Raw genomic sequence first — 27,564 nt, 5'->3', positions numbered from 1 at the left:
TGTATTTTATTAATCTTTACCCTTGTTGGAATGTTACAATTCTCCACCTTGTCTTCAAGCTCAGACAGTCATGCTCCTTGATCTATTCCAGTGGCTAGGCTTTCTGCTGCGTTTGTCTTCTTGTTTTTCATTTCAAGCATTTCAGTTTGATTTTGCTTCAATATTTAAATCACTTTGCTTTTACCTTGTATCAACCTCTTTATTTCAGTAAGCTGACGTTGTTCTCTTGGGATTCCTTCCATTTATTTCCTTCTTTGAATTCTTCAAACATATTAATCATTGAGTTGCCTGGCATTTCATCTAATTCATTCTTACTAGAGGCTGCTACTGTGAGATTTGTCTCTTTTTTTTTTTTTTTTTTTTTTTTAAGGTAGGATCTCACTCTAGCCCAGGTTGACCTGGAATTTATTGTGTAGTCTCAGGCTGGCCTCAGATTCACAGTAATCCTCCTACCTCTGCCTCCTAAGTACTGGGACTAAAGGCATATGCCACCACCCCTGATGGGATCTATCATTTTTTGATGGGCTGTTGCTGTGATTTTTCATGTTTGCTATGTTACTGTGCTGAAGTTATTTTGTTGTTTGAATTTTCTTTTTACCAGCTTTCTGTATTCTTAGGTGGGTAATGCAGAAAAGTTATATCCTCAATCTAGAAACTCAATGTACCTGATTGACTTCTATACTACCCTAACAGTAGACAAAAGCAGGTGGATATGCCCTTTATGGAAATGTTACAGCAGCCAATCAGCAATGGTCCCTTTGACTTAAAAAGAAAAACTGATGGTGGATAAAAAAGAGCAAGGGTCGTATGTAGTATACTAGGATTTTGGTTACTAGGATTAGAAATAGGAAGGAAGCAAGGTGGTAAGGATATGAATTAGGTTTAGATCAACTTTGAAAAACATAGAGGTAGCAAAGGTTATCTAGGAGGGGAAAGTTAGGGTACTATTATGTCCCACAGATTTTAGAGGTTCTTAAGGCTATGGAAGGATATATAAGTAGGGTGCAGGGTGATAAGGGTAGGAAGTGGAAGAGGCTGGCATGACAGGTAAAGTACAAGTTATGAGTAGCAAGTGTACAGTTGGAGACTGGGTGGAGAAACATACAGAAGAACCCTAAATTTTAACTGAGTACTACACAAACACAAGCAAAGCCACTATGAGATGTATGTGCAAGAGTGAAGAGTTAATATGCAAACACAAGCAAAAACATTATGAGATGTATGTATAAGAATGAACAGTTAATATGCAAACACAAGCAAAGACATTATAAGATGTATATATAAGAATGAAGAGTTAATATGCAAACACAAGCAAAGGCATTGTGAGATGTATGTGCAAGAAAGGTTAATATGCAAACACAAGCAAAGGCATTGTGAGATGTATGTGCAAGAATGAAGAGTTAATATGCAAACACAAGCAAAACCATTATGAGATGTATGTGCAAGAAAGGTTAATATGCAAACACAAGCAAAGGCATTGTGAGATGTATGTGCAAGAATGAAAAGTTAATATGCAAACACAAGCAAAACCATTATGAGATACATGTGCAAGAATGAAGAGTTAATAGCATCCTTGCAGCTTCTTTCTCGTTGCTGGAACAAACACCAGAAGCAGCTAACACCAGACAAGGGTTTATTCCAGGCTTACAGAATCCAGGGAAAACATGATCAATGGTGGGAAAAGCTGGCTCACTCCCACACATGCATAGTAGATACATCACCAAACATCTAGCGCTTCAACTGGCTGTGAATACACCTTAGAGCTGGGCTACAAGATCACCCCCCACCACCACCACCATGATACTTCCTCCAGCAGGCTGCTATAGACTCAAGGTGCAAGCTCAATTTTAATAAAGAAAAATCTCTGAGGGGGCCCTGGAGAGATGGCTTAGCGGTTAAGGCACTTGCCTGAAAAGCCAAAGGACCCAGGTTCTATTCCCCAGGACCCACGTAAGCTAGATGCACAAAGTGATACATGCATCTGGAGTTCATTTGCAGTGGCTAGAAGCCCTGGCGCTCCCATTCTCTCTCTCCCTCTTTCCTTCTCTCAAAAAAATAAATAAAAATTATATATACACACACACACACACACACACACACACACACACACACACACACACATATATGAGGGATACACATTCACAATCAAACCTCCACATATTTTAAAAATGAGGAGCTACATAGGTATACAAACTATCAAAAAGGGCAGAGTATACCAAAATTAAATTAAAAAGCAAAGTTATTGCATTGGTGTATTGCTGGAAGTCTGGATTTTAAGTCTTTTTTTTTTAAATTTATTTGCAAGGAGGGATATAGAGTGAGTGGAAGAATGAATGAATAAATATGGGCACACCGGGGCCTCCATCCTCTGCAAACTACAATGAATGCACCACTTTCTCCATCTGGCTTTAGGTGTGTACTGGGGAACTGAACCTGGGTCCTTTGGCTTTGCAGTCAAGTACCTTAACCGCTAAGCCATCTCTCCAGCCCTGAATTTTAAGTTTTAAAATCATAAGCTATTATCAGTTTTTATTTTATTAAAAATAGCAAGTCAAAGGCCAAAGAATTGGCTCCAGACAAAGGCACTTGTTTGTGAAGCCTGCCGGCCTAGGTTGTTACCCAGCACCCACATAAAACCAGACGCAAAGTGGCATGTGCATCTGACATTTGCAGCAGCAAGAGTCCCTGGTGTGCTCACAGGCACACATACACACACCCCAGTAAAATTTTTATTTGGTTAATACATATTTCATGTGCATTCATCCACTAAATAGATTCTAGTGAAAACTATGTGCCACATATTTCTTTTTTTTCAGGAGAAATCTATTTGTTCATATCATTTCTTACTTTTTTTTTTGGCTTTTCAAGGAAGGGTCTCACTCTTGCTCAGGCCAACCTGGAATTCACTATGTAGTCTCGAGTGCTAATCCCAGCACTTGGGAGGCAGAGGTAGGAGGATCTCTGTGAGTTCGAGGCCACCCTGAGACTACATAGTGAATTCCAGGTCAGCCTGAGCTAGAGTGAGACCCTACCTCGAAAAACCAAAAAAAAAAAAAAAAAGGCTTGCGTCACCACACCTGGCTTTACTTCTTAAGTTCTTAAATGTCTGCCTTTAAAGGAGAAAAAAAATGCAGAAGAGTACCGGGTTTCTACCTATCCTGTAAAGACAGCACCCCCATAGCAGAACAAAAAATGATAAAAGCCTTTTATCTATATCTCACACAGAGGCAGGAGGGGTGCGGCCAGACGTGCCATGGCATACCAGACCCCCAGGACTTCCACAACTAGCTCCTCCCGCCTGCTACATGTGGCATCCCTAGCGCACAGGCTCCTACCCTTTGTTTTAGCATGAGTACAATCTTTAGTGTTTTTCCATGCACATGTGAGGAAGTCAGAGGACAACCTGGGTGTCATTCCTCAGGAACACCGTTCACCGATTTTAAAATGTATATTTTACTTGAGAGAGAAAAGAGGCAGATAAAGAAAGGGTGGGCTAGGGCCTCCAGCCACTGCAAAAGAACTCCAGATGCATGTGTCCCCTCATGCATCTGGCTTATGTGGGTCCTGGGGAACTGAGCACAGGTCTTCAGGTTTTGCAGGCAAGCACCTTAACCACGAGCCATCTCTCCAGTCCTGTTCACCTTGTTTGAGACAGGATCTCTCATTGGTCAAGAGCATGCAAACTGGGCTAGACTAGCTGGTCAATGAGCCCCAGAGACCCTTCCTGCCTCTGCCTACCCAGTGCTGGGATTACAAATACATGCCATCCCGCCCAGCACTTTTTTAAATTTTATTTTGTTTATTTATTTGAGAAGGACAGAGAGAGAAAGAGGGAGGGAGAGAGAGAGAATGGGCACACCAGGGCTTCCAGCCACTGCAAAGGAACTCCAGATGTGTGCGCCCCCTTATGCGTCTGGCTAACATGGGTGCTGGGAAATCGAGCCTCGAACCAGGGTCCCTAGGCTTGACAGGCAAGCACTCAACCGCTAAGCCATCTCTCCAGCCCCCACCATCGGAAAAGGACTAGCGATTGAGTTAGTATTAGAACAGCCCCCATGAAAACCTCTACAAGATGGGCTCCAGAACCTTCAGGTCGACGCAAGTGGAGGTTGCCGTGTTCAGATCTCCATCCCCTGCCCACATCCCTTGCCCCACGCGACTCTTCCATCCGGCTGTCTGGCTCTGTCCTTCGTGGGTGTTTCCCCCTCCGTTGTGAGCTGTCCTTGCAAATTATGGAGACCAAGAACAGGAGTCACATGAAACCCTGTTTATGGATAGCCTGTCATTAGCACAACTTATAACTGAGGTGCCTGCACTGGGGGCATTCTTGTGAGACAGAGTGCTTAACCTGAGCTCTGGCTCCAACTCCTAGTACACAAAATCAGAACAGAAAACAATTTTAGGACTGCCTGTTGGTATCTGCTAGAAAACCAGTCACACAGTCATGTGTTACAAGTGAAGTTCTGAGTACGTAACAATAAGAGAAGACTCATTGTACCAGGAACCAACCTATGAAGGACCCTGAGCCAAAAAAATGTATTTCAGAAGCAAAAATACCGGCAAGAAAAATGTCCATTAATCCAACAAGACCACAGCATCAAAAAGAAACATGCCTAAAGATTTTGGAAGCAACTCAATGGGAACTGCAGCTGCCTTTTGAAGGAACACAAATAATTTCCCAATCCCAGGCAAGCACTGTCGGTTAGGAACTACTCAACAGTTCCAGCACTGAGGGTCACCACTGGGAACGTGACGGCTGCTACCTAATGTCTGTGACAAAAGCCGGGTGCGATGGGGGATCCGTTGAAAGTTGAGCACCTGGGAAGCGAGGCGGGATGGCTGTGCGACTACACGGCAAGAGCACAAATGAGACGAAGGGGCGAAGCAGGCAAGGAAGGAAAGCACGTGACGACCAAAGGTTCGCACACTTGAGAGCTTCAAACCACCACACCTCCCAGGCTCTACTGCGGGCCAGTTCTACTGAAACCTGAGTGAGAGTCAGACTGCGGCATCAAGTTTCTTCTAAAGATTCCTAGATGATTCTTGTACCAACCAGAGGACCCAGTCATCAATGCACGGGGAAAGTGAAACGGAAACCAGGAAGCAGGCACTGTTCTCCGTGACCACTGTACCTGTCAACTCCCGAGGGGCCCCACTAGAAAAGGGGAGGCTTATTATTCCAACACCCAAGGAACAGGAAAAACAAAAACAAAAAAAAAACCTCCAACTACACTCAAAAATGAACCTATCATTAGTGACTCTTTGTTAATTCTTGATTTCTGCATCAAGTAAAAGTAGGTTAGCAAAGGCAAGACTCATTAGCCAGGGCAAGACGTGGTTTTCCCATTTAACATGTGTCATTTGATTCCTATCAAGGTTTGTCAACCTTGGCACTACTGACATGTTGATCTAAGTAACTCTGGGTTGCAGAGAGCAAACTATGGATAGAGACTTCTAGAATACTCTGTACAGACATGTGTGCTACTGCTTTAGCTGCAGCATTGGTGGTATACTGGTGAGCATAGCTGACTTCCAGATACTGTTTGAATATAAATGACCCATTTCAAAATCATTTCTGTGTAGAACTGAGCAGGGTAGCTAAATTCCAGGTCAGCCTGGTCTCAGAAACTGAAAACAAAATCTTTTCCTGTGCCTTCAATTTGCTGCATGACCATAAACTGACGTGCCACACGCTGTAGAACACTGAGCTGTACTCCTGGCTGCTGCCCACCAGAAGATATCAACAGAAGCCCACTCCTACAGCAGACATCAGAGTACTGTCCACACGAGCAAACATTTCAAATCATTAACTCAGCTAATGGTCCTAAAGAGTTGATTGTCATATTTTAGAACTAGTAAAAATGACATATTCATTATTGTTCTGGAAAGCTTTAGATTTTATATTTCAAGTTTGTAAATTATTAAATCTATGAAATACAATAGTTTATATCTGCTGGTTGCTTAGCTTCTCACATTACAGACCAAACCACAACCAAAATCGCTGAATTTTTACAATAGCCATGATTGTAAAACGACATAAAAACAGTAAACTTGCTGACACGCGCCAGTCTGAAGGGCTCACACTGAAGGATCTCAACTGTCTGTTCGGAAAGGTGCTGCCACATACTGCACGCAAGCATGAAGCTAGTTAAAGTTACAAAAACAGTAACAATAGGTTGAACTGCATGCAACCTGTAGACAGTTTTATAACATTAATGAGAAACAAAATTCAAAAACCTAAAAAGCTACTGCTTTAATATAAATTAAGAGTTTTAACACGAATCTTCTCATAGCGATTTCAAGTATAGCACAGTCATAAACAAGACTGGAATAATTTCAAATGACCACTGAAACTGAAACTGATTCTCTTGTCAGTACTTTAATAACGTTTTATACATCAAATTACAACAGATGCATCCTGTCACCATGAACAGCACAGCACATTACAGTAAGCCAAGCTTGTGTTCCACCATCAAGTGTGGCTCGCCCATTAGTTCACTTTGTGACGGATCTGAAAACAAACAACAAATATTTTAAGAATATTTGAAAAATACATTCAATGGTTCTACTTACATAAAATTTTAAAAAATATTTTATTCACTTATTTACAAGCAGGGGAGAGGGAAGAATGGGTGCGCCAGGGCCTACAGCTGCTGCAAACAAGCTCCAGATGCATGTGCCACTTTATGCATCTGGCTTAAGGTGGGTACTGGGGAATCAAACCTGGGTTGTTACACTTTGCAGGTAAGCACCTTAATCCCTGAGCCATCTCTCCAACCCACATAAAATTTTAGGACATTCAAAATTAAAACAAAGTGACAAACCATAGATTAGGAGCTGCCTGGGCTGAGCTGGGGCCTGGCTGACTGCAAAGGGACCACAGGGACTCTGAGGGCGATGAAAACATTCTGTCATCTGGACTGATGGGATAGCTACGTACAGCTGTTAAGACCCCAAAAATTGCATGCCTCAACATGAATATATCCAATGACCGATCAATTATAAGCCAATAGAGCTGATTTAAGAAGAAAAAAAGAGAGCCGGGCATGGTGGCTCACACCTCAATCTCAGCACTTTGGGAGACAGAGGTAGGAGAATCTGTGAGTTCAAGGCCACCCTGAAACTACATAGTGAATTCCAGGTCAGCCTGGGCTACAGTGAGACCCTACCTCGAAAAGCCAAAAAAAAAGATGGCTTAGTGGTTAAGGTGCTTGCCGGCAAAGCCAAAGGACCCAGGTTCAAATTCCCAGGACCCACGTAAGCCAGATGCACAAGGTGGCACGTTTCTGGAGTTTGTCTACAGTGGCTGTTGGTCCTGACGTGCCCAGTCTTTCTTTCTCAAATAAGTAATAATTAAAAAAAAAAAAAAGGAGATTCTGGGCTGAGCTTGTTGGCACATGCCTTTAATCCCAGCACTTGGGAAGCAGAGATAGGAGGATCACCATGAGTTTGAGGCCACCCTGAGACTACACAGTGAATTCCAGGTCAGCCTGGGATAGAGTGAGACCCTACTTTGGGGGGAGGGGAGAGTAGATTCAAGTTTTCCTTTTTCAAGATTCTGAAGTTTTCCAGTGGCTTTTTGTTTGACCCTGAGAACATCTAATTTGCAAGAATGTTTATCTGTACTATTTTCTTCTTCACTGAACCCACACAAACATAAATCAGAATTTGAAGGTAAAACAAAATCTTGTTTTGTTTTGTTTTGTTTTGTTTTTCGAGGTAGGGTCTCACTCTGGCTCAGGCTGACCTGGAATTCACTATGTAGTCTCAGGGTGGCCTCGAAGTCATGGCGATCCTCCTACCTCTGCCTCCCGAGTGCTGGGATTAAAGGCGTGCGCCACCACGCCCGGCTTAAAACAAAATCTTGTAAAATCTTCTCTCTCATGTTTATAGATGAATCAGACAAGAGTCACCTTTGAAATGGGTGGCTGGGGAACTGAATTAGAGCCAACAGGCTTTCAAAGTGCCTTTAACCTCAGCCCCAAATAACCGTGGTAATATGCCTAAAACAAGCTTTAATTAACTTTCCTGTCTCAGGGAGCTAAGTCTTCTGCCATCACCATAAGCCACGGGAGGCTAACTTGTTGCTTGCAAGTCGGGTGAGGTCTCAAGTCCCGCAGCTGTGTACTGCTACGTGAGAATCAGACTCACACATGCAGCTTCTTCTGCCCAAACAGTCTCCCTCGAATTTTAGCTCAACAAATTCATGTGCCATTCAGGAATTAGCACACATGTCAACATTAACACTCAGCAGCTCTTGTTCTTTCAACCAACCATGAGTTTTCTTCCCAGACTAACTGTGGCCTCACTAGTTTGAAGCAACAGGAGCTCCAGGGCTCAGCGTTCACCTCTGTGTCCCAGCACTTCCCTACCAGACTTCAACAGCCCAGCAAACCTGCCACAACTGCATTTTGCTGGGCTTCTGTTTCTCCTGTGCTGTTGGGGTTAATGAGAGGAGGTAGTTCTGGGCAGGACTGTGTTTATCTCCAGAACCAGAAAAATTAAGAGGATGCTGCATACAGTTCTTACTAAAACCATTTATCTCATACTCGATGCAGTGCCTTGGGGAGTCTGGGGAAAACGACAGCCTTCTTTCCTACTTGCCATCTACAAGGATTACCGGGCAGGACGGACGAACTCTAACGGAAACCTTTGTTTACTTGTTCCAGGCATTCTAAAGGCAACGCCCAGACACCCTGACTGCTGACACAGCGCCCCAGGAGCGCTGCAGACTGATACGGCAGCCCTGATGCTCGGGGTACGAGTGGATGACCGCTGTAGCGTGGAGAAATGACAGTAACCTTGAAACTTCTCATGAACAACCTTTACTTTTAAAAAACAGCTGTAGAATAGTTACTACACTAAATCCTATCTTACTGCTGTGAGTAAATACAGTGACTCCAATCAGCTGTAGGCTCTACGGGCACAGGGACTGTGCTGTGACACGGTGTGACAGGGTTCTAGAAGGAAGTGCTGAATGACACTTACCATTAAGGATATCTTCAAAGCCAATGGTCTCATCATTGCCTCTCAAAATATCCAGTGAAAGGTTGGAACTTGGCAGAAATGGAAGACGCTGAACCTTTGGGTAAAGTATAAAAAGGCAAGGTTAGAAAAACCAAGGAGAAAAACAAAATATATAATTTCATGTTCCTCACTCTTAAGTTGAAAATTTCACAAAACTAAGTAAAACAATGGGAAAGAACAGTTCATGTTTTAAAAACAGAACAAGTTTTAAAATATTTCTCAATTTTTTTAAAACATGTAGACACTGTTGTTTCTATTAACACCAATCCCATCAGTTTGTGTGTTCTGAGACTTGGCTTCTGTGCAGGAAAACTACAGCACGCACCATGGGATGAAATGCAAAACCTCAGTGTGACACGTACAACCTGCACGGACTCTGTCACTCCAGCCAGCTTGTGCGGCGCCTCCCAGCCTCACCTGTGAACGGGACACTGTGGGGTGGCATGTAGGTGACGAGCGTGTACTCAGAAGAGTCGCTAGCACATAGTTAAGAATAAACAAACCTTAATGTAGCTATACCAAATTTTAATTTTTCTGTACATAATGAATTACCAAGAGTAATAATAGGTGGTCAGTGATGAATAAAGATCAGATTTAAAATTAATCATACCACCATAATCTTATGAAACAGCGTAAAAAACAGGGCTTATAAAGCATAGGGAGCAGAAAAAAAAAGTCATATTCATGGCAAAGATTTTAGGTAAAACAATATTAAAAACTCAGGCCCAAAATATTAGTAATAATTTAAGTATAGACAGAGAAAGAAGAGAAGCTAACATTTCTGTGCCAGATTATTTAACTGTGGCTCAGGGGTTAAAGACACTTGCTTACAAAACCTGACAGGCAGGATTCAAACCCCAGTACCCAAGTAAGCCTGGTGCACAAAGTGGCAAATGCATATGGAGAACATTTGTAGTGGCAAGAGGCCCTGGTGTGCCCATTCTCTCTCTCTGTTTGTAAGTAAATAATGAAATATTTAAAAGAACAAACAGCAGCAGCAACAAAAAAAAGTGCAGGGGACTGAGAAAATGGCTCACCAGTTAAAGCTTGCGCTCAAAGCCTAATTCCTGGGTTCAATTCCCAAGCCACACACAGCCAGATAAAAAAAGAAAAGAAAAAAAAAAAAAAAAACCCGAGGCCCTCGTATGCATGCAAAACAAAACCAAAATGAAACAAAACCCCACCAGGCTCAAAGTGTTACTCTTAAAATTGTAAGATTAGATGGTGCAGCGAAGGCTCGGGCCCAGGTCACTCCACGTAAAGCCGCACTCATTTAGAGCTTTATTCTTGAAAGTCAGGACTCAAAGCAGCTGCTAGAATAACCAATGACACAGACAGCACTGTTTAAAGAGACACAACTGGCCGGGCGTGGTGGCGCACGCCTTTAATCCCAGCACTCAGGAGGCAGAGGTAGGAGGATCGCCGTGAGTCCGAGGCCACCCTGAGACTCCATAGCGAATCCCAGGTCAGCCTGGGCTACAGTGAGACCCGACCGTGAAAATCTAAAAAAAAATAAATAAAAATCCATGACTGGGGACAACAACAGCCAGAAGGCGGGAGACAGCTCAGTGGTCAAAGCACTTGCTTGTCAAGCCTGGCAGCCTGAGTTCCACCCCCACAGCCCACATAGCCAGATGCACCAAGTGCTTCGTGTATCTGGCGTTCATTTGCAGCAGCTGGAGGCCTTGGTATGCACATTCTTTCTCTTTCCATCTCGAATCACAAATAAATGCTTCTAAAAAGAAAGCAAGCAGCAAGCAAGCTCCAGACAGGTTCAGAGGGCATGGGTCCAGAGGGTATGAGCCATAACAGGAAACAAGGAGCCAATTCATCTAAGAGCTCTGTTAAGCCATTGGGCTTTTATTGGAGGGCAAAGGAAAGACAGTGACCCAATGGGCTCTGAGTTCTACACAGGTGATTCTGGCTAGCATGAACAATGGACTGGAGAGGGTGCCAGGAGTAAATGTCATAACAACCCAGATGAGGAACAGCAGGGTGAGAACCAATGTAGCAGAAGTGGTGAAAGTCGGCAACAGACTAGATGTTGGGGTGGAGCTGGAGACAAGGCACTGAGTGAGAAAGCCGAGGCTAATGTGCCAATTTCTGCCTCAGGGAAAAACCTCCTCATATGTGATAAGGAGTCTTGAGGAATGTTGGCCTATTCTGTACTTGTACATGTGAAACTCGAGTGCCTGCAGGACTTACAACTAAAAAACTTATGTAGATTTATGAGTTGTAACTTGAGAATCAACAATATATAAATGAAAATTAAAGGGGAACAGGCAGATGGGATACTAATAAAACTAGCATTTCAGTTAAGAGACACAACAAAACCCTACGCAAATATGTGGGAACGAAGTTTCAGAGCGGAGGAGAACCTGAAAGGTGTGGTGCAATACAAATCAAGAGGAAAGAAAGGAGCTCTGGCTGCAAACAGTAGAGCTCACACAAAAGGAGGGTGAAAGCACATCTGCAGAGCTCGGGAGCACATTCCTGGGTGATGAGTCCCAGGAGTTGGGCGCACGGGACAGAAGGTGAGGAACGTGTGAGGAACCGGAAGTCGATGACGTGAACGCAGCTCCTGCCAGACACGGGTTTGGCTCAGGAGACTTGAGATGTAAACACACGCGGAGGCCGCGATGCCGCACGTCAGCCAGACAGCAATGAGGACAAAGGGCACTCCCTGAAGTCATGACAGGGCAGAGGCCGGGCACAGGCAGGGAGCAGCGCTAGCAGGCAGAAGGAAGGACATCTTCCAAGCAGAGCAGACACTGCCAGCTATATACTAACTGTACCCACACCATCTCCTGGGTTCTCCTAGCGCACCCCAAATTCAACGCAACACACAGAAAACAGACAAATGTGAACGAAGCCACACACTGTAGGTCACACACTGAGCCGACAGCTTTCCACTAACAAACTCTTCCTCCATGAAGCAGGAGTCAAGGTCATCACGTGGGAAGAAGTGGAAGGCAGCGAGGGAACAGAGCGGTGGCGTGTGAACGGCGCTATGAAAACAGAAGCTCTTACGACTCATCAGCCACGTGGGACACTCGGAAGATTTCAGCTCACCTGCTGCACTGCCTTAAACTCCATTTGCAACTTCAGTGGAGCAAACAGGCCTTGGATGTTCCTCAGGGTGGAAAAATTCATTTGATCTTGGTTAAGCTGGAACTATAGAAAACAGTGCACTTATAAAAACTTCTATACTCGTCTCACCACTGACACATATGTGACACAACACGTAAGGATTTAAAATCCATAACCAATGCAAAAGCAAAGTCTATTTCCCAATTTCTTCTTGATGAGCTTTACAACACTATGACTCCATTTTATCCAGCCTCAGTTATATTTCACCATTGTAAAATCACCACTGAAATTTTCCATTTAAAAAACAAATTCAGAAACATTTTTTCAAATTACAAAAGTACATTTAGGGCTAGAGAGATTGCTTAGCGGTTAAGGTGCCTGCCTACAAAGTCAAAGGACCCTGGTTCAAGTCCCCAGAACACACATAAGCCAGATGCACAGAGTTGCATGTGTGTCTGGAGTTCATCTGCTGCAGCTGGAGGCCCTGGCTCCCCATTTTCTCTCTTCTCCTCTTTCTGTCTCTCACTCAAATAAATAAATACAAGTTAAATATTTTTTAAAAATAAAAAGTACATTTATGTAACCATTGTGGCAGTTTTGATTATAGTTACTACAAAGAAAAGGCAAAGGCAGAGCAAAGAAAAGGTAAAAATGATTTGAAATCCCCAAAAATCATAATATCTTGTTAATTAAACTGAAATTTTTTTTAAATTTTAATTTATTTGTTTATTTGAGAGTGACAGACACAGAGAGAAAGACAGATAGAGGGAGAGAGAGAGAATGGGCGCGCCAGGGCTTCCAGCCTCTGCAAACGAACTCCAAACGCGTGCGCCCCCTTGTACATCTGGCTAACGTGGGACCTGGGGAACCGAGCCTCAAACCGGGGTCCTTAGGCTTCACAGGCAAGCGCTTAACCACTAAGCCATCTCTCCAGCCCCTAAACTGAAATTTTTAAGTTTCACTTCTGGTTAAAAAAAAACTCTGAAAAGTCTTTCAGTAGGAGGTACTACTAATCAGTATTTTTGTTTATTTTTTAAAACATCATACTTTTACAAAGATCTCTTAATACTTTCATGAAACTGAGAATGTACCACAGGCAAATTGAATATCTTGGCTCAATTCTAAAATACAGACTTCTGAAAATAGGCCCACTATCTACTCTTTTTAAAAAATAAATTTATTATTTATTTGAGAGAGAGAGAGAATGGGCGCTAAAGCCTTTTGCCTGTGCCAATTAACTCCAGACACATGCCACTTTGTGCATAGGGCTTTGCATGGATACTGAGGAATTGAACCCAGACTTGCAGGTTTTGCAAGCAAGTGCCTTTAACTCCTAAATCATCTTCCCAGCCCTCTAATACCTATTCTTAGTTTGTAAAATAGCATTCATAGGTAAAGGTCAAGATCTTTACTAAAGTCTACCCGTTTTCCTGGGACCCCTCTGTGATGGGAGCTTTCCTTTGCTTTCACTTTTCAATAAAACTTTGCTTGCTGGCCTTTCAAAAACAATTACTGAATGCCCTCTCTAACCAAACTGCTCTCTAAGTGTTTATGCCTATCCCATATTAATGCTCCTCTCGCTTTGGGTTAGAGAAGCTTCTCTTTTCAGAGGTAGTGACCACTGGGGTGACTCAAAACTCATCAAAGTTTTGAGAAGTGAAAGTGGAGCGTTCAGCACTAAGTGAGACATCTCATCACACCCTCCAAGTTCAGGGCCAATTGCAGAAGAGGTGGTGGTAGGAATTTAAGAACCAAAGGATGGGAGGGACATTTTGGAATGCTGCACTTGAGACACAAAGTGGCCATTGCCTTCAAGACTTTACTACTGACAGACACTGCTAACACAAGACCTGCATAACATGAGGGGGAAAAGATGACATCAAAACAGAAGACAGACTAGCTGGAAAGGGGTCCAGTGGAGAAGGGTATGGGAGGGAGGACAAAGAAGGGTGGTGGGGATACAATCAGGGTATCTTGCATGCACGCGCGCACACACACACACACACACACACAATCTTTTCTACACTGACAAATGCTGTCACTACTGTCTGGGTAGGTTTACCACCAGAAACCACTCACTGGCATATTCTCCAAGCAGGCCCTTGGCAGGAGCACTTAATAAACTGTCGACTCTTCACGTGGACTTGCAAGGCTAACTAAGCGTAATAGAAAAGCCTGGTCTGCCTGCCTTCATTCTTGTGGCCTGCTCACCTCTGCAGGCCCGCAACTTAATCACTCAAGGACTGTCTGTCTAAGCTATCTCGTCCATCTTCAAGGCTGAAGGCAGTCATAAATCAGGAAGAGGGAAACTTCACAGAACAGACCATGCCCCAGCTGAGGCCAACTGTCCACGAGGGTGAGGCTGCAATCTGGAGCAGAAGAGATCATGTCCCGGGAACCACTGGTTCCTCAAGCAGTTCCTGGCACAACGCCCTGTACCACAGCAAGGTGAGCAGTGAGGAGGGCACGCCTACACCAGGACCGCTTCATCACGCGTACCCCCCACACACCCAATTCTTCCTCTCTGGAATCCTAAAGCCAACACGCCAGCATACAAGGGGGCACACGCATCTGGAGTTCAATTGCAAAGGCTGGAGGCCCTGGCAGGGCAATTCTTTCTCTCTCTCTCTCTCTCTCTTACATTAAAAAAAAAAAAAGATACACTTACATTTTTTTCTGATAGTTCAAGAGGATGGCTGGGCAAAAGTTCATTTTTCACAGAAGAAAACCTAGAGAAGGAAAAAATATTTAAAACAGAAACTACATATTCAATACTAATAGTTTCAAACTGTGCATATAAAGGTTATGGTGGCACCAGGATAAACAGGTGCCGGGGTAGAGCTCAGCAGTTGGACATGTGCTTAACATGTATGAGGCCTGGGACTCAATGCCAGCACCAAACAACAACAAAACCAATTTTGTCCTTACTGACTAGTAATTCATAACACTATATAGCAGTAATGCATGTGGAGGTTTTGTGGGGGGGGGGATAAAATTATTCTGTATTGCATGTGTCAGTACTTATAGGAGTTGATATGTATTAAAATCCATAGAATGCTCAATGAAAACAGTCTAATTTTCTGTGTAATTGTTTCAAAATGCAGAAACTTATAGACACTGATGGTCAAGACTTCAATCACCAAAGGGAACCTTCCAAACACTGTTGCTAAATGATGCTCTGTATCAAAACAGAATTCAACACAGGCTGAAGAGATGGCTCAGTGGTTAAGACACTTGCCTGCAAAGCCAAAGGACCCAAGTCAGATTCTCCAGGACCCACGTAAGCCAGATGCACAAGGTGGCATGTGCATCTGGAGTTCGTTTACAATGGCTGCAGGCCCTGGCACACTCGTTCTCTTTCTCTCTGCCTATTTCTCTCTCAAATAAATTTAAAAAATAAAATATTATTTAAAACTATTTAGTATTTCAAAAACACATGTCAAAGTGTATTAACTAAACACCTTTTATGTACAACGAACTGTTTCATAATGCAAAACTAGACTAATGGTCACTGTCATGCTAAATACTATAAATGCAAGCATCTGAGAACGGAAAGAAATCCTGCACACATCGTTTACTGGACAGACTACATGTTCACCCATGCAGGAGCTAGTGCGTTCCCTCCCGTGGAAGACAGGCGCTATTTCCAGCCCTGTCTCTCAGACGAGGACACCTAGACACAGCTTGCCTTGCAGGAGACGCGTAACTAGTACATGGCGGCGCTGGGAGTCAAATCCAGGCGGTTTGAGTCCAGTTTATCATCTAGCGGCCTCCAGAGAAGAGTGTACTACTTCAGCAGACAATAGCGATCGTTCTCTAAGCACCACAGCAGCAGAGAGGGCTACCCAGCCATCAGACTGGGTGCCCTCTGTCAGGACGATGCCCTGTCTGGAAGCCTACAGCTCCAGTAAGAAGCTTCTTCTACCACAGAAAACACCCGGGCACATTACTTGCTATACCTTACGTTAGATTAAGTGGACATTTGTAGCCTACCAAACTGCCTAAAGAACATCCTGAGGGACAATCCCCTGAGCACTGCAGTGAGGCCAAGTCCAAGCCCTGAGTCCCCTTACCCTTTCCGAAGAAGATCATGACTTTCAAAAGGGCCGCTTGCTGACAGTTCAGCAACCGGAATACTGTCTTTTAGCTGAGATCCAAGTCCTCTGGCGTTCTACAACACAAATTAAAACATATTACATGCAACAGGTATTTAAGGACTCATACACAAATTTCCTGTTAAAGGCTAGCATACCATTTAAGAAAGAGAAAAGATCTAAGTTCTGTGACCTCAAAGAGCTCACAACCCAGAGAGTTCAAATAAGCCTTCAGCACGGTGTTTCAGGGGCTTACATCGTACAGTCACACCAAATTGGGGGTGGAAGGACTACGAGTTTGACTGAGTGCTACCAGATGGGAAGGAATTCCATGGAAAAACAATAATAGTAGCACAGATAAAGACGTAAGAATACAAAAGTCGTTTGAGATGGTTGCTTGACTGCACAAATGAGTGAGGCAGCAACAAGTACAGGTGGGTAGTCCCACACAGTGCAGGTGTGACTCTAAATTGATGGCCGCAAAGCCAATCTGATCAGGCAGATCTGTTTCCTTCAGTTTGTGATGTTTAGAATGAAAGGTTGAGGGCAAAGTCCTGAGGATAAAGGACAATCCTTAAGGATAAAGAGGAGAACAGAAAGAAGAAGAAAAAAAAACCTGAAAAATGGAAGAACAGCTGGGAAAACAAGGTCACAGAAACTAAGAGAAAGAGAATTTAAGAAAGTTTGAGCCGGGGCATGGTGGTGATACACCCCTTTAATCCTGGCACTCGGGAGGCAAGAAATAGCAGGATCACCATGAGTGAGGCCAACCTGAGACTACAGAGTGAATTCCAGGTCATCCTGGGCTAGAGGGAGTCCCTACTTTGAACCCCCCCCCAAAAAAAGGTTAAGTTTGAGGCAGAGTAGGTGGATCTATTGGGAGTTTGAGGCCAGCCTGGGGCTACAAACTAAGTTCCAGGGCAAGAGCGGGACCTGCCCCATAAAAGAAAATAAAAAAGCTTGGTTTCTACACATGGACGCCTACTTTTAAAAATATAGCTAAGCAATATAGTGTAAAATAAAACTTAAAAATGCATTGGCAGGGGTGCTGGAGAGGTGGCTAAGGGCTTGCTTGTATGCGTGGGAAGCCTGACCACCTGGGTGGACTCTCCAGTGCCCTGGTAAAGCCAGATGCAGAGTGAGACAAGCACCAGGAGTCTGCAGCAGCAGTGGACCCTGGCTTGCCCATCATCTCTCCTTCAATTAAGTAAATATTTTTTAAAAAATGCATTTGGAACTGACATATTGCCATCCTCCATCTAACTTTAAATCACTAATTACTCAAGTATAATAATTTTGTAAAATTACAAAAACTCAAGCAATTTTACATCTAAAACAATTCTAGAGGACACTCCAGACGGACCAGAGTTTTGATCTCTTCATTCGTTTGTGTATGTAGTTGCTCTCACATTAGGATCACTTCACTCAGTCTTGCTACTTGAGCCTCACCAATTTCCCAATTCTGCACGGCAAAGTTTTCGTAAAACACACAACTTCCCCCAGCAAAATTGCTAAAACAAACAAACAACAAAAAGGCTCATCAGACGTGAGGGCAAGTCCAGGGTCTCGGGATGCACAACAATTCCCTATGTCCCCAAAAGCCAGAAGTCATGGTGGATCAGGAAAGCAATCTGCTGTCTACTATGACAGGTTCTGTGGCTGGCAGCCAGGTACCTAAGTCTCTGGTAATGTGGCCAATCTCCTTACAGGACAACTTGGTGATTAGAAATCTTACTTTTCATTACTGCCCTACATGAACTTTCTCCTCTTGCCAGACTTTCACTTCTTGTAATTTTAATATTTTTATTTATGTGCAAACATAAATAAAGAGAAGAGACACAGAATGGATGTGCCAAGGCTTCCAGCCGCTGCAAATAAACTCCAGACACATGTGCCACTTTGTATATCTGGTTTTCCATGGGTACTGGGGAATCAAACCCGCATCATCAGACTTTGCAGGCAAGCGCCTTAACTGCTGAACCATCTCTCCAGCCACAAAGTGTTGCGTGTTTTTTTTAAATAATATTTTTTAATTTATTTATTTATTTATTTGAGAGCGACAGACACAGAAAGACAGATAGAGGGGGAGAGAGAGAATGGGCGCGCCAGGGCTTCCAGCCTCTGCAAACGAACTCCAGACGCGTGCGCCCCCTTGTGCATCTGGCTAACGTGGGACCTGGGGAACCGAGCCTTGAACCGGGGTCCTTAGGCTTCACAGGCAAGCGCCTAACCGCTAAGCCATCTCTCCAACCCGCGTGTCTTTTTTTTTTTTTAAATCTTATTTATTTATCAGACAGAGGGAGAAAGGGAGGAAAACAGAGAGAGAATGGGCGCACCAGGGCCTCCAGCCACTGCAAACAAACTGCAGACGCACGCACCACTTTGTGCATCTGGCTAACAACGTGGGTCCTGGGGAATCGAACCTCGGTCCTTTGCCTTTGCAGGCCAAACGCCTTAAGCGCTAAGCCATCCCTGCAGCCCCCCCCCCCCAAAGCGTTCTCTTTTAAATGCACAGGGCTCTTCCGTGCGCCAAGGGACATTTCTAATCTCGGGGCTCTACTGTCTTCATCTTCACAAAAACATCAGGATTGGTACTTTTAAAAAAAGTTTCCAGTACAGCCGAGGAGAAACAAAAATAGATATTTACAAAAAAGAAAAATAGTAATAATAATAACCACCCCACAACGATTAGCTCTCTAGGCCTGTACGTACGGCCTGCACGGTGACTCAGGAGGGGTGTCCTCGCCTAATGTCCGCTTTAAAGTGGAAGAGAAAGTGGGGTTTGGGCGGGGGAGGGGGAGAGGCCAGGAGGGGCTGGAGACGGAGGCAGGGGCACCCAGGCTGGCAGACAGCGACCGGCGTTGCGCCCACGAAGGCTGCGCCGCGCAGAGGCGACCAGGCCGGTGGCGGAGGGCCGGGGTACCGGGGAGGGAAGGCCCGGGCCCGCCAGGCCCGCAGGACCCCGCGCCGCGCGGCAGCAGCACCCCGCGCCCCCCGGCCCCGGGCCCGCCGCCGCCCGGCCGCCGCCCCCCGCGGGCGCACTCACCATCTTGCAGCCGTCCGTGCGCTGCCTCGGCCGCCCGACCGTCCGCCGGGCCCGACGCTCACTTCCGTTTCCGGTCCGGTCCCTCCTCCCAACCCCATCCGCCGGAAGTGCGCCCGTCCGGCCGGGAAGGAAAAGGGCCCGCGGGTGTCGGCCAGGGAGCCGAGCGCGGCCGGGGCTCCCACGCCCGCAGTCCCCGGAGGGGGGGAAGACGGGGGGAACCGGGGCGCGGGGAGACGGGGTGGGGACGGGGGCTCGGTGTCCCCGGGGGGGGTGGGCGGGCGGTGCCGCGTCTCGTCGGCCGGCGCTTCCCGGGACGGGCCACCGCGGGGGACGCTGTGCGGGCCCCGGGATGGCCGTGCGCCCAGGCCTCGAGCCTCCCGAAAGGACTGTCCGGTTTGGGGGTGCTTTCGGGGACCCGCTTGCACCAGAAGCGTGACCTGAGCCGGCCGTGTTTGGAGCACGTGCCAGCAGTCGGGAGGCTGAGGTAGGAGGGTGGCCGCGTGTTCGAGGCCACCCTGAGACTCCACAGTGAATGCCAGGTCAGCCTGGACCAGAGTGAGACCCCTACCTCAACAGAAAATAATAAAAATAAATTATAGGTCATGTTTGGCTACATAACCGGCTGGAGACCAACCTGGCCCATATTAGTCCTTGTCTCAAAAAAATAAAAGGAAGAAGTTGGGCAGGGTGGCGCACGCCTTGAATCCCAGCACTCAGTAGGCAGAGGTAGGAGGCTCGCCATGAGTTCAAGGCCACCCTGAGACTGAGACTACATGATGAATTCCAGGACAGCCTGGGCTAGGGCGAGACCCTACCTCGGGGGGAGGGGGCGGGGGGGGGAACAAGCCCATGAACTGAGAAAGATGGTGTCTTAACTGAAGTTTAGAAAATTAGGAAGTGTGAGATGAGATCAAATAGATCCTTGTGGGCTACATTAAGGGTGAGGTGGTGTCGTTTAAAAAGCCATGAGAGGGCTGGAGAGATGTCTTAGCAGTTAAGGTGTTTGCCTGCAAAGCCAGAGGACCCCAGGAGCCACTTAAGGCAAATGCACAAGGTGGCGCATGTGTCCAGAGTTGGTTTGCAGAGACTGGAAACCCTGGCATGCACATTCTCTTTTTATCTGCTCTCTCTTGCGTCTCTCAAATAAATAATTTTTTTTAAATGTTTCTTCTTTTAAATGACATGTGGAAACCCATTACTTTGCACAATAATGAAAAATTAAAACTAAGGCCCTTGAGGAATTTGGGAGGACATGATAGGTCACTGTGTCCACATCTGTGGTCAGTACTGAAGGAGAAACCGGAGCAAAGAGCTTTCTATAGGCAGATAGGGACAGGCCAAACGACATGCCACCCCGCCTACCTCAGCACATGTAGAATCTGTGTCAGATCCGGTCTCATTCAAGATGGCTACAAGCCATTCCTCAGCAATAGTCCTCTGCTTCTTCCTCAGTGTAGCACCGCGGGAGTGGTTTGGCTCCTTAGCCCTTTGAGTCCACGAACTAACTAATCAGGTCTCTCTTGTGCACACCTGAGTCTGGTGACAAGGCTCATCCTAACCAGAGGTCTGACCCATATCTGTGGGCCTCTTGGTCTATTCTCTGGGCACTATATGCTCCGGATTCCTGCTTTGGAAAGCTCTTCCCAGTCTGGCTGGGGAATTTCGCCTCATTGCAGGCACTTGCCCTGCCTTGGTTTTGGGTTCTTTCTCACCATTTTACATGTATGATCTAAGCTCTGGCCCTTTACTATCTAATCTCTTAGCTTTGTTCTTACATAGAACAAAACAAGGCGAGGGGCTTGTTCTTTCATGCTTTCCTTCCTCGCGTGGGATGTTTCTTCTGAATCTTGGCCTGGGCGCTCATGTCCTGCCTTCCACGTGGGTGTGCCCTATCTCTGTTCTCCGGCTCCCTTTCCAGCCAGGCAAGGAGGGGGGATTCTCTTCTGGCTTGAGTCTTTCTAACCTTTCCCTGGATACCAATTCTCCCTAAATAAACCTCATAATTCTTAATGTATCCATCTCACAGTCTGTTTTTTTCAATTCTTTGTTAAAATGGATAAGAACCTAAAAGGGTTCAGGGGCCTGTGCCCCCCCCCCACCATGCCATGTTCCTACATCAATACAGTTTGAAATACTGCGATAATCCAAATGGCAAGCATTCTGAATTGCTGTCCTTTCGTGTCGTCTGGCCTTTTCCAAATATCCAGGTTGATCCTGAGTCTTGAGTATTTCACTGTCACCTTTCTCTTTAAATCAGTTCAGTCTAAGAAGAAACATTTAAAACCAATTTCTTAAAAAAAATAAAATAACTCATGACTCTCAGTCTGGAGAGATGGCTTAGTGGTCGAGGCACGTGTCTGCAAAGACAAAGGACACAGGTTCCCTTCCCCAGGACCTACATAAGCTAGATGCACAAGGTAGCCCATGCATCTGGAGTTTGTTTTCAGTGTCTGGGAGGCCTTGGTGTATCCATTCTCTTTGTCTCTTTCAAACAAATAAAAATTTTAAAAATTATTACCTCCATAAAGTTAATCAAAATGAAATAATTGATAAGTTACCTTGTAATTGCTATTGAAATCTTAAATCTCTTGTGCTCTCTCACACACAGGAATGAAAACTCAAATCACACAAGTAGGACAATGCTTTTAAACCACTTAACAGGGCTTAGAGAGTTGGCTCAGTGGATAAAAGCACTTGCTTGCAAAGCCTCCCCAACCTGGGTTCAGTTCCCCAGTACCCACATAAAGTTTGGTGCACAAAGTGGCACATGCATCTGGAGTTTGTTTGTAGTGGCAAAAGACCCTGGCATGTCCATTCTCCCCCACCTCTTTGCTCACAAATAAATACATTTTTAAACAAACCACTTAAGGCAAAATATTCAATGTTATGTAGTAATAAGGGAAAAGTAACCAAAAAGTAGTGCACAATTGCCTCAAAATAAAATAAAAACTTGTAATAAACCTAACCAAGGGAGTGAAAGACCTCTACGATGAAAGCTTTAAACGACAGAAATTAAAGAAGACACTAGGAAATGGAAAGACATCCCATACTCACAGATTGTAAGTCTCAACTTTGTGAAAATGATCTACAGATTTGATGCACTCTCCATCAAAGTTTCAGTACTGTCTTTCACAGAAATAGAAAATTATAAAACTTAGGTGGAAGCACAAAAGACCTCAGATAACCAAAGCAATGCTAAGAAAAAAAAATCCTATTGGAGATATTATCATTCCTCATTTCAAGGTATATTTCACAGCCATACTAATCAAAACAGTATGATACTGGCAAAAAATACAGACCTGTAGATCAATGGGATGGCATAGAAGACCCAGATATAAATCCATGTAACTGTAACTACCTGATTTTTGACAAAAAATACTCACCGAAGAACAGACAGCCTCTAACAAATGATGCTGGGAAAATAGATATCTATATGTAGAATAATTAAACTAAAGCTCACTGCTCTCTCTCCGTGTACAAGACCAAATGCATTAAAGACCTTAACCTGAAACTCTAAAAGTGCTAGAGGAAAACGTAGGGAAATCACTTCCAAAAAGGGGTCTAGGCAAGGACTTCCTGAATATAAGTGTAGTCACACAGGAAATGAAGTCACTAATCAATCAATGAGCAGTACCTCGTGAAGTGAAACTTTTGCATGGCAAAGGACACTGTTCACCAAGCAAAGAAGGAGCCTGCAGAGTGGGAGGAAATCTTTGCCAGCTATTCATCTGGCAAAGCATTAACATCTGGAGTACACAAAGAAGAAACTAATAAGAAAGCTAACAACCCAATCAAAAAATGAGCTATAGCCGGGCATGGTGGCACACACCTTTAATCCCAGCTCACCTTTAATCCCAGCTGTGAGTTTGAGGCCAGCCTGAGACTACATAGTGAATTCCAGGTCAGCCTGGGCTGGAGTGAGACCCTACCTCAAAAAACAACAAAAAAAAAAAGCTATAGAGGGGCTGGAGAGATGGCTTAGCGGTTAAGGTGCTTGCCTGTAAAGCCAAAGGATCCAGGTCCTATTCACCAGGGCCCATGTAAGCCAGATGCACAAGGGGGGGGCACACATATCTGGAGTTCGTTTGCAATGGCCAAAGGCCCTGGCGAGCCCATTTTCTCTCTCAAATAAAAAAATATTTTTTAAAAATGTGCTATAGAGCTGAATAGAGAGTTCTCGAAGAATTACACCTGGCCAATAAATATTTCTTTAAAAAAAAATGTTCAACATTCTTGTCTATCAGGGGAAAAGAAGTTGAAGCTGCTGTGATAATCCACTCCTGCCAGGATGGCTATCATCAAGAAATCAAATGACAATAAACGCCGCCTAAGGTGTAGGAAAAGAGGACTCAGCATTGCTGGTGGGAAGGTAACTGGGACAGCCATTATGGAAATCACTGTGGTTTCTGAAACAGCTAAAAATAGTTCTACCGTATGACCCAGATATGCCACTCCCTACATACGCCCTAAGGACTGCACTTTACTATAAAGAGACCTGCTCGTCAGTGGTTATGGCTGCTCTATTCACAACGGCTAGGAAATGGAATCAGCCTAGACACTCGTCAAGTGGTAAATGAATAGTGAAAGTGTGGCACATATATACTTGATGGAATTTTATTCAGCTATAAAGAAAAATGAAATTTGCAGGGAAAAAAAAAGCTGGATGGATCTGGAAAAGATTGTCCTAAGTGAGGCAAGTCAGACTCAGAAATTCAAGCACCACATGTTCTCTCACATATGTGGAGCCTAACATTTAATTTTTAGATTTATATATAAGTTGGAATGAGAGTAGTAGAGGCCAGGACCTTTAAAAGAGGCTGCAAAAGACAAATAAATAAATAAATAAGGAGGCTGAAGAGATAGCTTAGTGGTTAAGGCACTTGCCTGCAAAGCCAAAGGACCAAGGTCCGATTCCCTAGGACCCACATAAGCCAGATGCACAAGATGGCACGTGCATCTGGAGTTCATTTTCAGAGGCTGGAACTGGAGGCCCTGGTGCGCCCATTCTCTCTTTCTCCCTATCTGTCTCTTTCTCTTTGTCAAATAAATAAATAAAAATTTTTTAAAAGGAAAAAAAAAATGAACCATCATAATACCTAGTAATTAAGGCACTTACTGGCAAAGCCAAAGGACCCAGGTTAGATTTCCAAATACCCATGTAAAGCCAGATACACAGGAGGCACCTGCCTCTGGAGTTTGTTTGCAGTAGCTGGAGGCCCTGGCTTGTCTATTCTCTCTCCCCATCCCCCCCGCTCCACTCTCTTTCAAAAAAAAAAAAAAAAACCTAAGTCAATATATATGGAATGAAGAAGAGTGTGGAAATGAAAGAATAATGCCTAACAGGCAAGACTGACTAATCTGTTTGGGAAATTGGTGATTCAAGATAATGGCTTCGGAATCATTTCCAGAAGAATCCCCGTGGGTCTGGAGCCCAGCCCTAAAGCTTGGCACCACAGGCCACGGCTTTGACTCCTTCCTGTCTCCAGTGATTTTTTTTTCCTTACCCTCACATCTAGGCTCAACACAAAGTGGCAACCTACCACTAGGTCTACCCTTCTCTCTCTCTCTCTCTCTTCTCTCTCTCTCTGGCACAGGCTGACTGCAAACTCATGATCCTCCCGCCTCAGCCTCTAGAACACTCGGATTACAAGCGTCACCCTGCCTGTGGCCTCAGCGTACAATTCCTACCTTAAACGCCCATCACCATCAAGAGGTGCAGAGGAATGTGGGAAATGAAAGTGAGCTCCGTGTGACGACGCTTGGCCTTTCCTTCTTGACCAGTTCCCTGACTTGCCTGCTTGAATTTCCCTCCCAGTCTTGGAGGACACTTTTTTTCTCAGATGGATGAATTCTGAGCAAATGGGATGATTTGAAGAGGCAGCGTTGCAGGGACTGGTGGCAGTGACATCCCAAAGTTTGTGGGATGGACAGATGGCTTCAAGGTTAAAGTTACTTGCCTGCAAAGCCTAACCACCCAGGTTCAGTTATCCAGTGCCCACATAAAGCCAGATGTTCAAAGTGATACATGCATCTGGAGTTCACTTGCAGCAACAAGAGACACTGGTTTGCCCATTCATTCTCATTCCCCTCCCCTTCCCTTTTCTTCTCTCTCTGCTGTCTTTCAAATATATATATATATATATATGTATATATATATATATATATATATATATACATATATATATATATATTTCTTTTTTTTTAAGAGAGAAGATAAGATACTTTGAAGAAGAAAATCACTTTCAAGAATTAGAAGGAGGGGAGCCAGGTGTAGTGGCACACGCCTTTAATCCCAGCACTCAGGAGGAAGAGGTAGGAGGATCACTGTGAGTTCAAGGCTACCTTGAATTCTAGGTCAGCCTGGACTGGAGTGAACTGGACTGGAGTGAAACCTTACCTCAAAAAATAAAAAAAAAAAAACCAAAATAATAATAATTGGAAGGAGGGCTGGAGAGATGGCTTAGCAGTTAAGGTGCTGCCTGCAAAGCCTAAGGACCCATGTTCAACTCTCCAAAATCTGAGGTAAACCAGACACACAAAGATGAAACAAGCCCAAGGTTGCACATGCCCACTAGGTGGCACAAGCATCCGGAGTTCGATTGCAATGGCTGAGGCCCTAGAGCGCCAATTCTCCCTCTCCCTCTTTCTAAAATAAAAAAAGAAGAATTGGAAGGAGGGACTGGAGAGATGGCTCAGTAGTTAAGGTGCTTGTTTGCAAAGCCTAACAACCTGGGTTTGATTCCCCAGTCCCCATGTAAAGCCAGATGCACAAAGAGATTTATGCATCTGGAGTTTGTTTGCAGCAGCTGGAGACCCTGGCAGCCCCATTCTCTCTGTCTGTCTCTCTTCTCTCTATCTCTCTCTGCTTACAAATAAATAATAAATAAAAATGTTTTTTTAAAGTTTATCAAATGTTTCCCTCCAAGGCAAGTTGGAGAGAACCAGGAATATTACATAGAGGAGTTGAGTTTCAGAAACTGTACTCTCTCCTACGAGGTAGGGGAAGGGAGTTTATGGGAGCAGGGTGTATAAATATTCACCAGTTGGCGTATTCATGTGCTTTAGAGGATCTGAAAAGGAATAAATCATGAATTACACATCCAAATCATCTTTGTAAAAATTTTTTTGTTTTATTTTTACTTATTTGAGAGCAACAGACAGAGAGGGGGAGGGAGAAAGAGAGAGGGAGAGAGAGAATGGGCACGCCAGGGCCTCCAGCCACTACAAACGAACTCCAGAGGTGTGTGCCCCCTTGTGCATCTGGCTAACGTGGGTCCTGGGGAATTGAGCCTCGAACCGGGGTCCTTAGGCTTCACAGGCAAGCACTTAATCGCTAAACCATCTCTCCAGCCCCCAAATCATCTTTAAACAATTTAAGTTCTTGTAGTTCTGGAAAGGGCTCAGTGTTCTTAGTTTTAAGATCAGTCACATTTACAAATCTTCTCTAAGGCTACTTTGGCCTTTTTTCCCTAACCCTGTGGGACGCGCACCTCACATTTCCCCTGAAATGCTCTGCCGGCAATGGTGGCAGATGGAGATGCTTTTCAAAAAGGGTCCTCTGGTGCCCCAAGGCTGAGATCGACTGAGGACCAGCAAAGGCAGGTTTGAGTCCTGTTTCATTCTTTGTATCTGCATGCTGTTGGAGGATGGGGCACATTTCTCCATGTACCCTTGGAATTTTATGCGTATTTCAGTAAGTGTTTATGGGGTTCTACATGAAGTTGTCAAATGTTAGCTTTACCCCTGGGTGCCTTAGGTTTTGTGTGATTATAAGTGGTGTGGCTCTCTTTTGCTAATGTACAGAAATGCATTGGCCTTTACCTGCTGATCTCCTTATTCCTGACTTCCTGACTGAATTTTCTTTCCTTCCTTCCTTCTGTCTTCCTTCCTTCCTTCCTTTCTTTCTTTCTTTCTTCTCCCCTCCCCCCCACCACCACCAGGTAAGGTCCCACTCTAGCTCAGGCTAACCTGGAATTTGCTATGTAGTCTCAGGGTGGCCTCGAACTCATGGCGATCCTCTACCTCTCCTGAGATTAAAGGCATGTGCCACCACACCCGGCTCTGGATGAATTTTCTTATCATTCATTCCTTGAGTTCTCTATGTAGACACTGCTGTTTCCTCCCTTCTTCTTCTTGCAATCTTTTTGTGCAGTCCTAGAGTTCCTTCACAAAGCTACTCAGAGCAGGGAGAATGAGTCTCCTTAGTACCTATTTATAAAGGAAGTGCATCCCACTTGCTTACCGTGGGACATGATGTGTACTGTTTTTGTTTTTGTTTTGTTTTGTTGCAGATACTTTTCATTATGC

The 27,564-nt window shown here is 44.6% G+C and overlaps 1 protein-coding gene across 1 annotated transcript; it reads right to left on the bottom strand.

Moving 5' to 3' along the window:
• Window positions 1-6,360: 6,360 nt before the first annotated feature.
• On the bottom strand, window positions 6,361-19,334 carry LOC101610532 (proteasome maturation protein). The gene is made up of 6 exons (XM_045154695.1): window positions 19,258-19,334; window positions 16,191-16,288; window positions 14,786-14,846; window positions 12,100-12,201; window positions 8,989-9,082; window positions 6,361-6,511 (listed from the first exon to the last, which is right to left on the bottom strand). Exons 1-6 carry the CDS (start codon window positions 19,258-19,260, stop codon window positions 6,444-6,446), a joined length of 426 nt encoding a protein of 141 aa, XP_045010630.1. The 5' UTR covers window positions 19,261-19,334; the 3' UTR covers window positions 6,361-6,443.
• Window positions 19,335-27,564: the final 8,230 nt, after the last annotated feature.

This window comes from Jaculus jaculus, chromosome 7, assembly GCF_020740685.1.
Source record: "Jaculus jaculus isolate mJacJac1 chromosome 7, mJacJac1.mat.Y.cur, whole genome shotgun sequence".
NCBI lineage: Eukaryota > Metazoa > Chordata > Mammalia > Rodentia > Dipodidae > Jaculus > Jaculus jaculus.
This window is presented reverse-complemented; position numbering and strand designations above follow the sequence as displayed.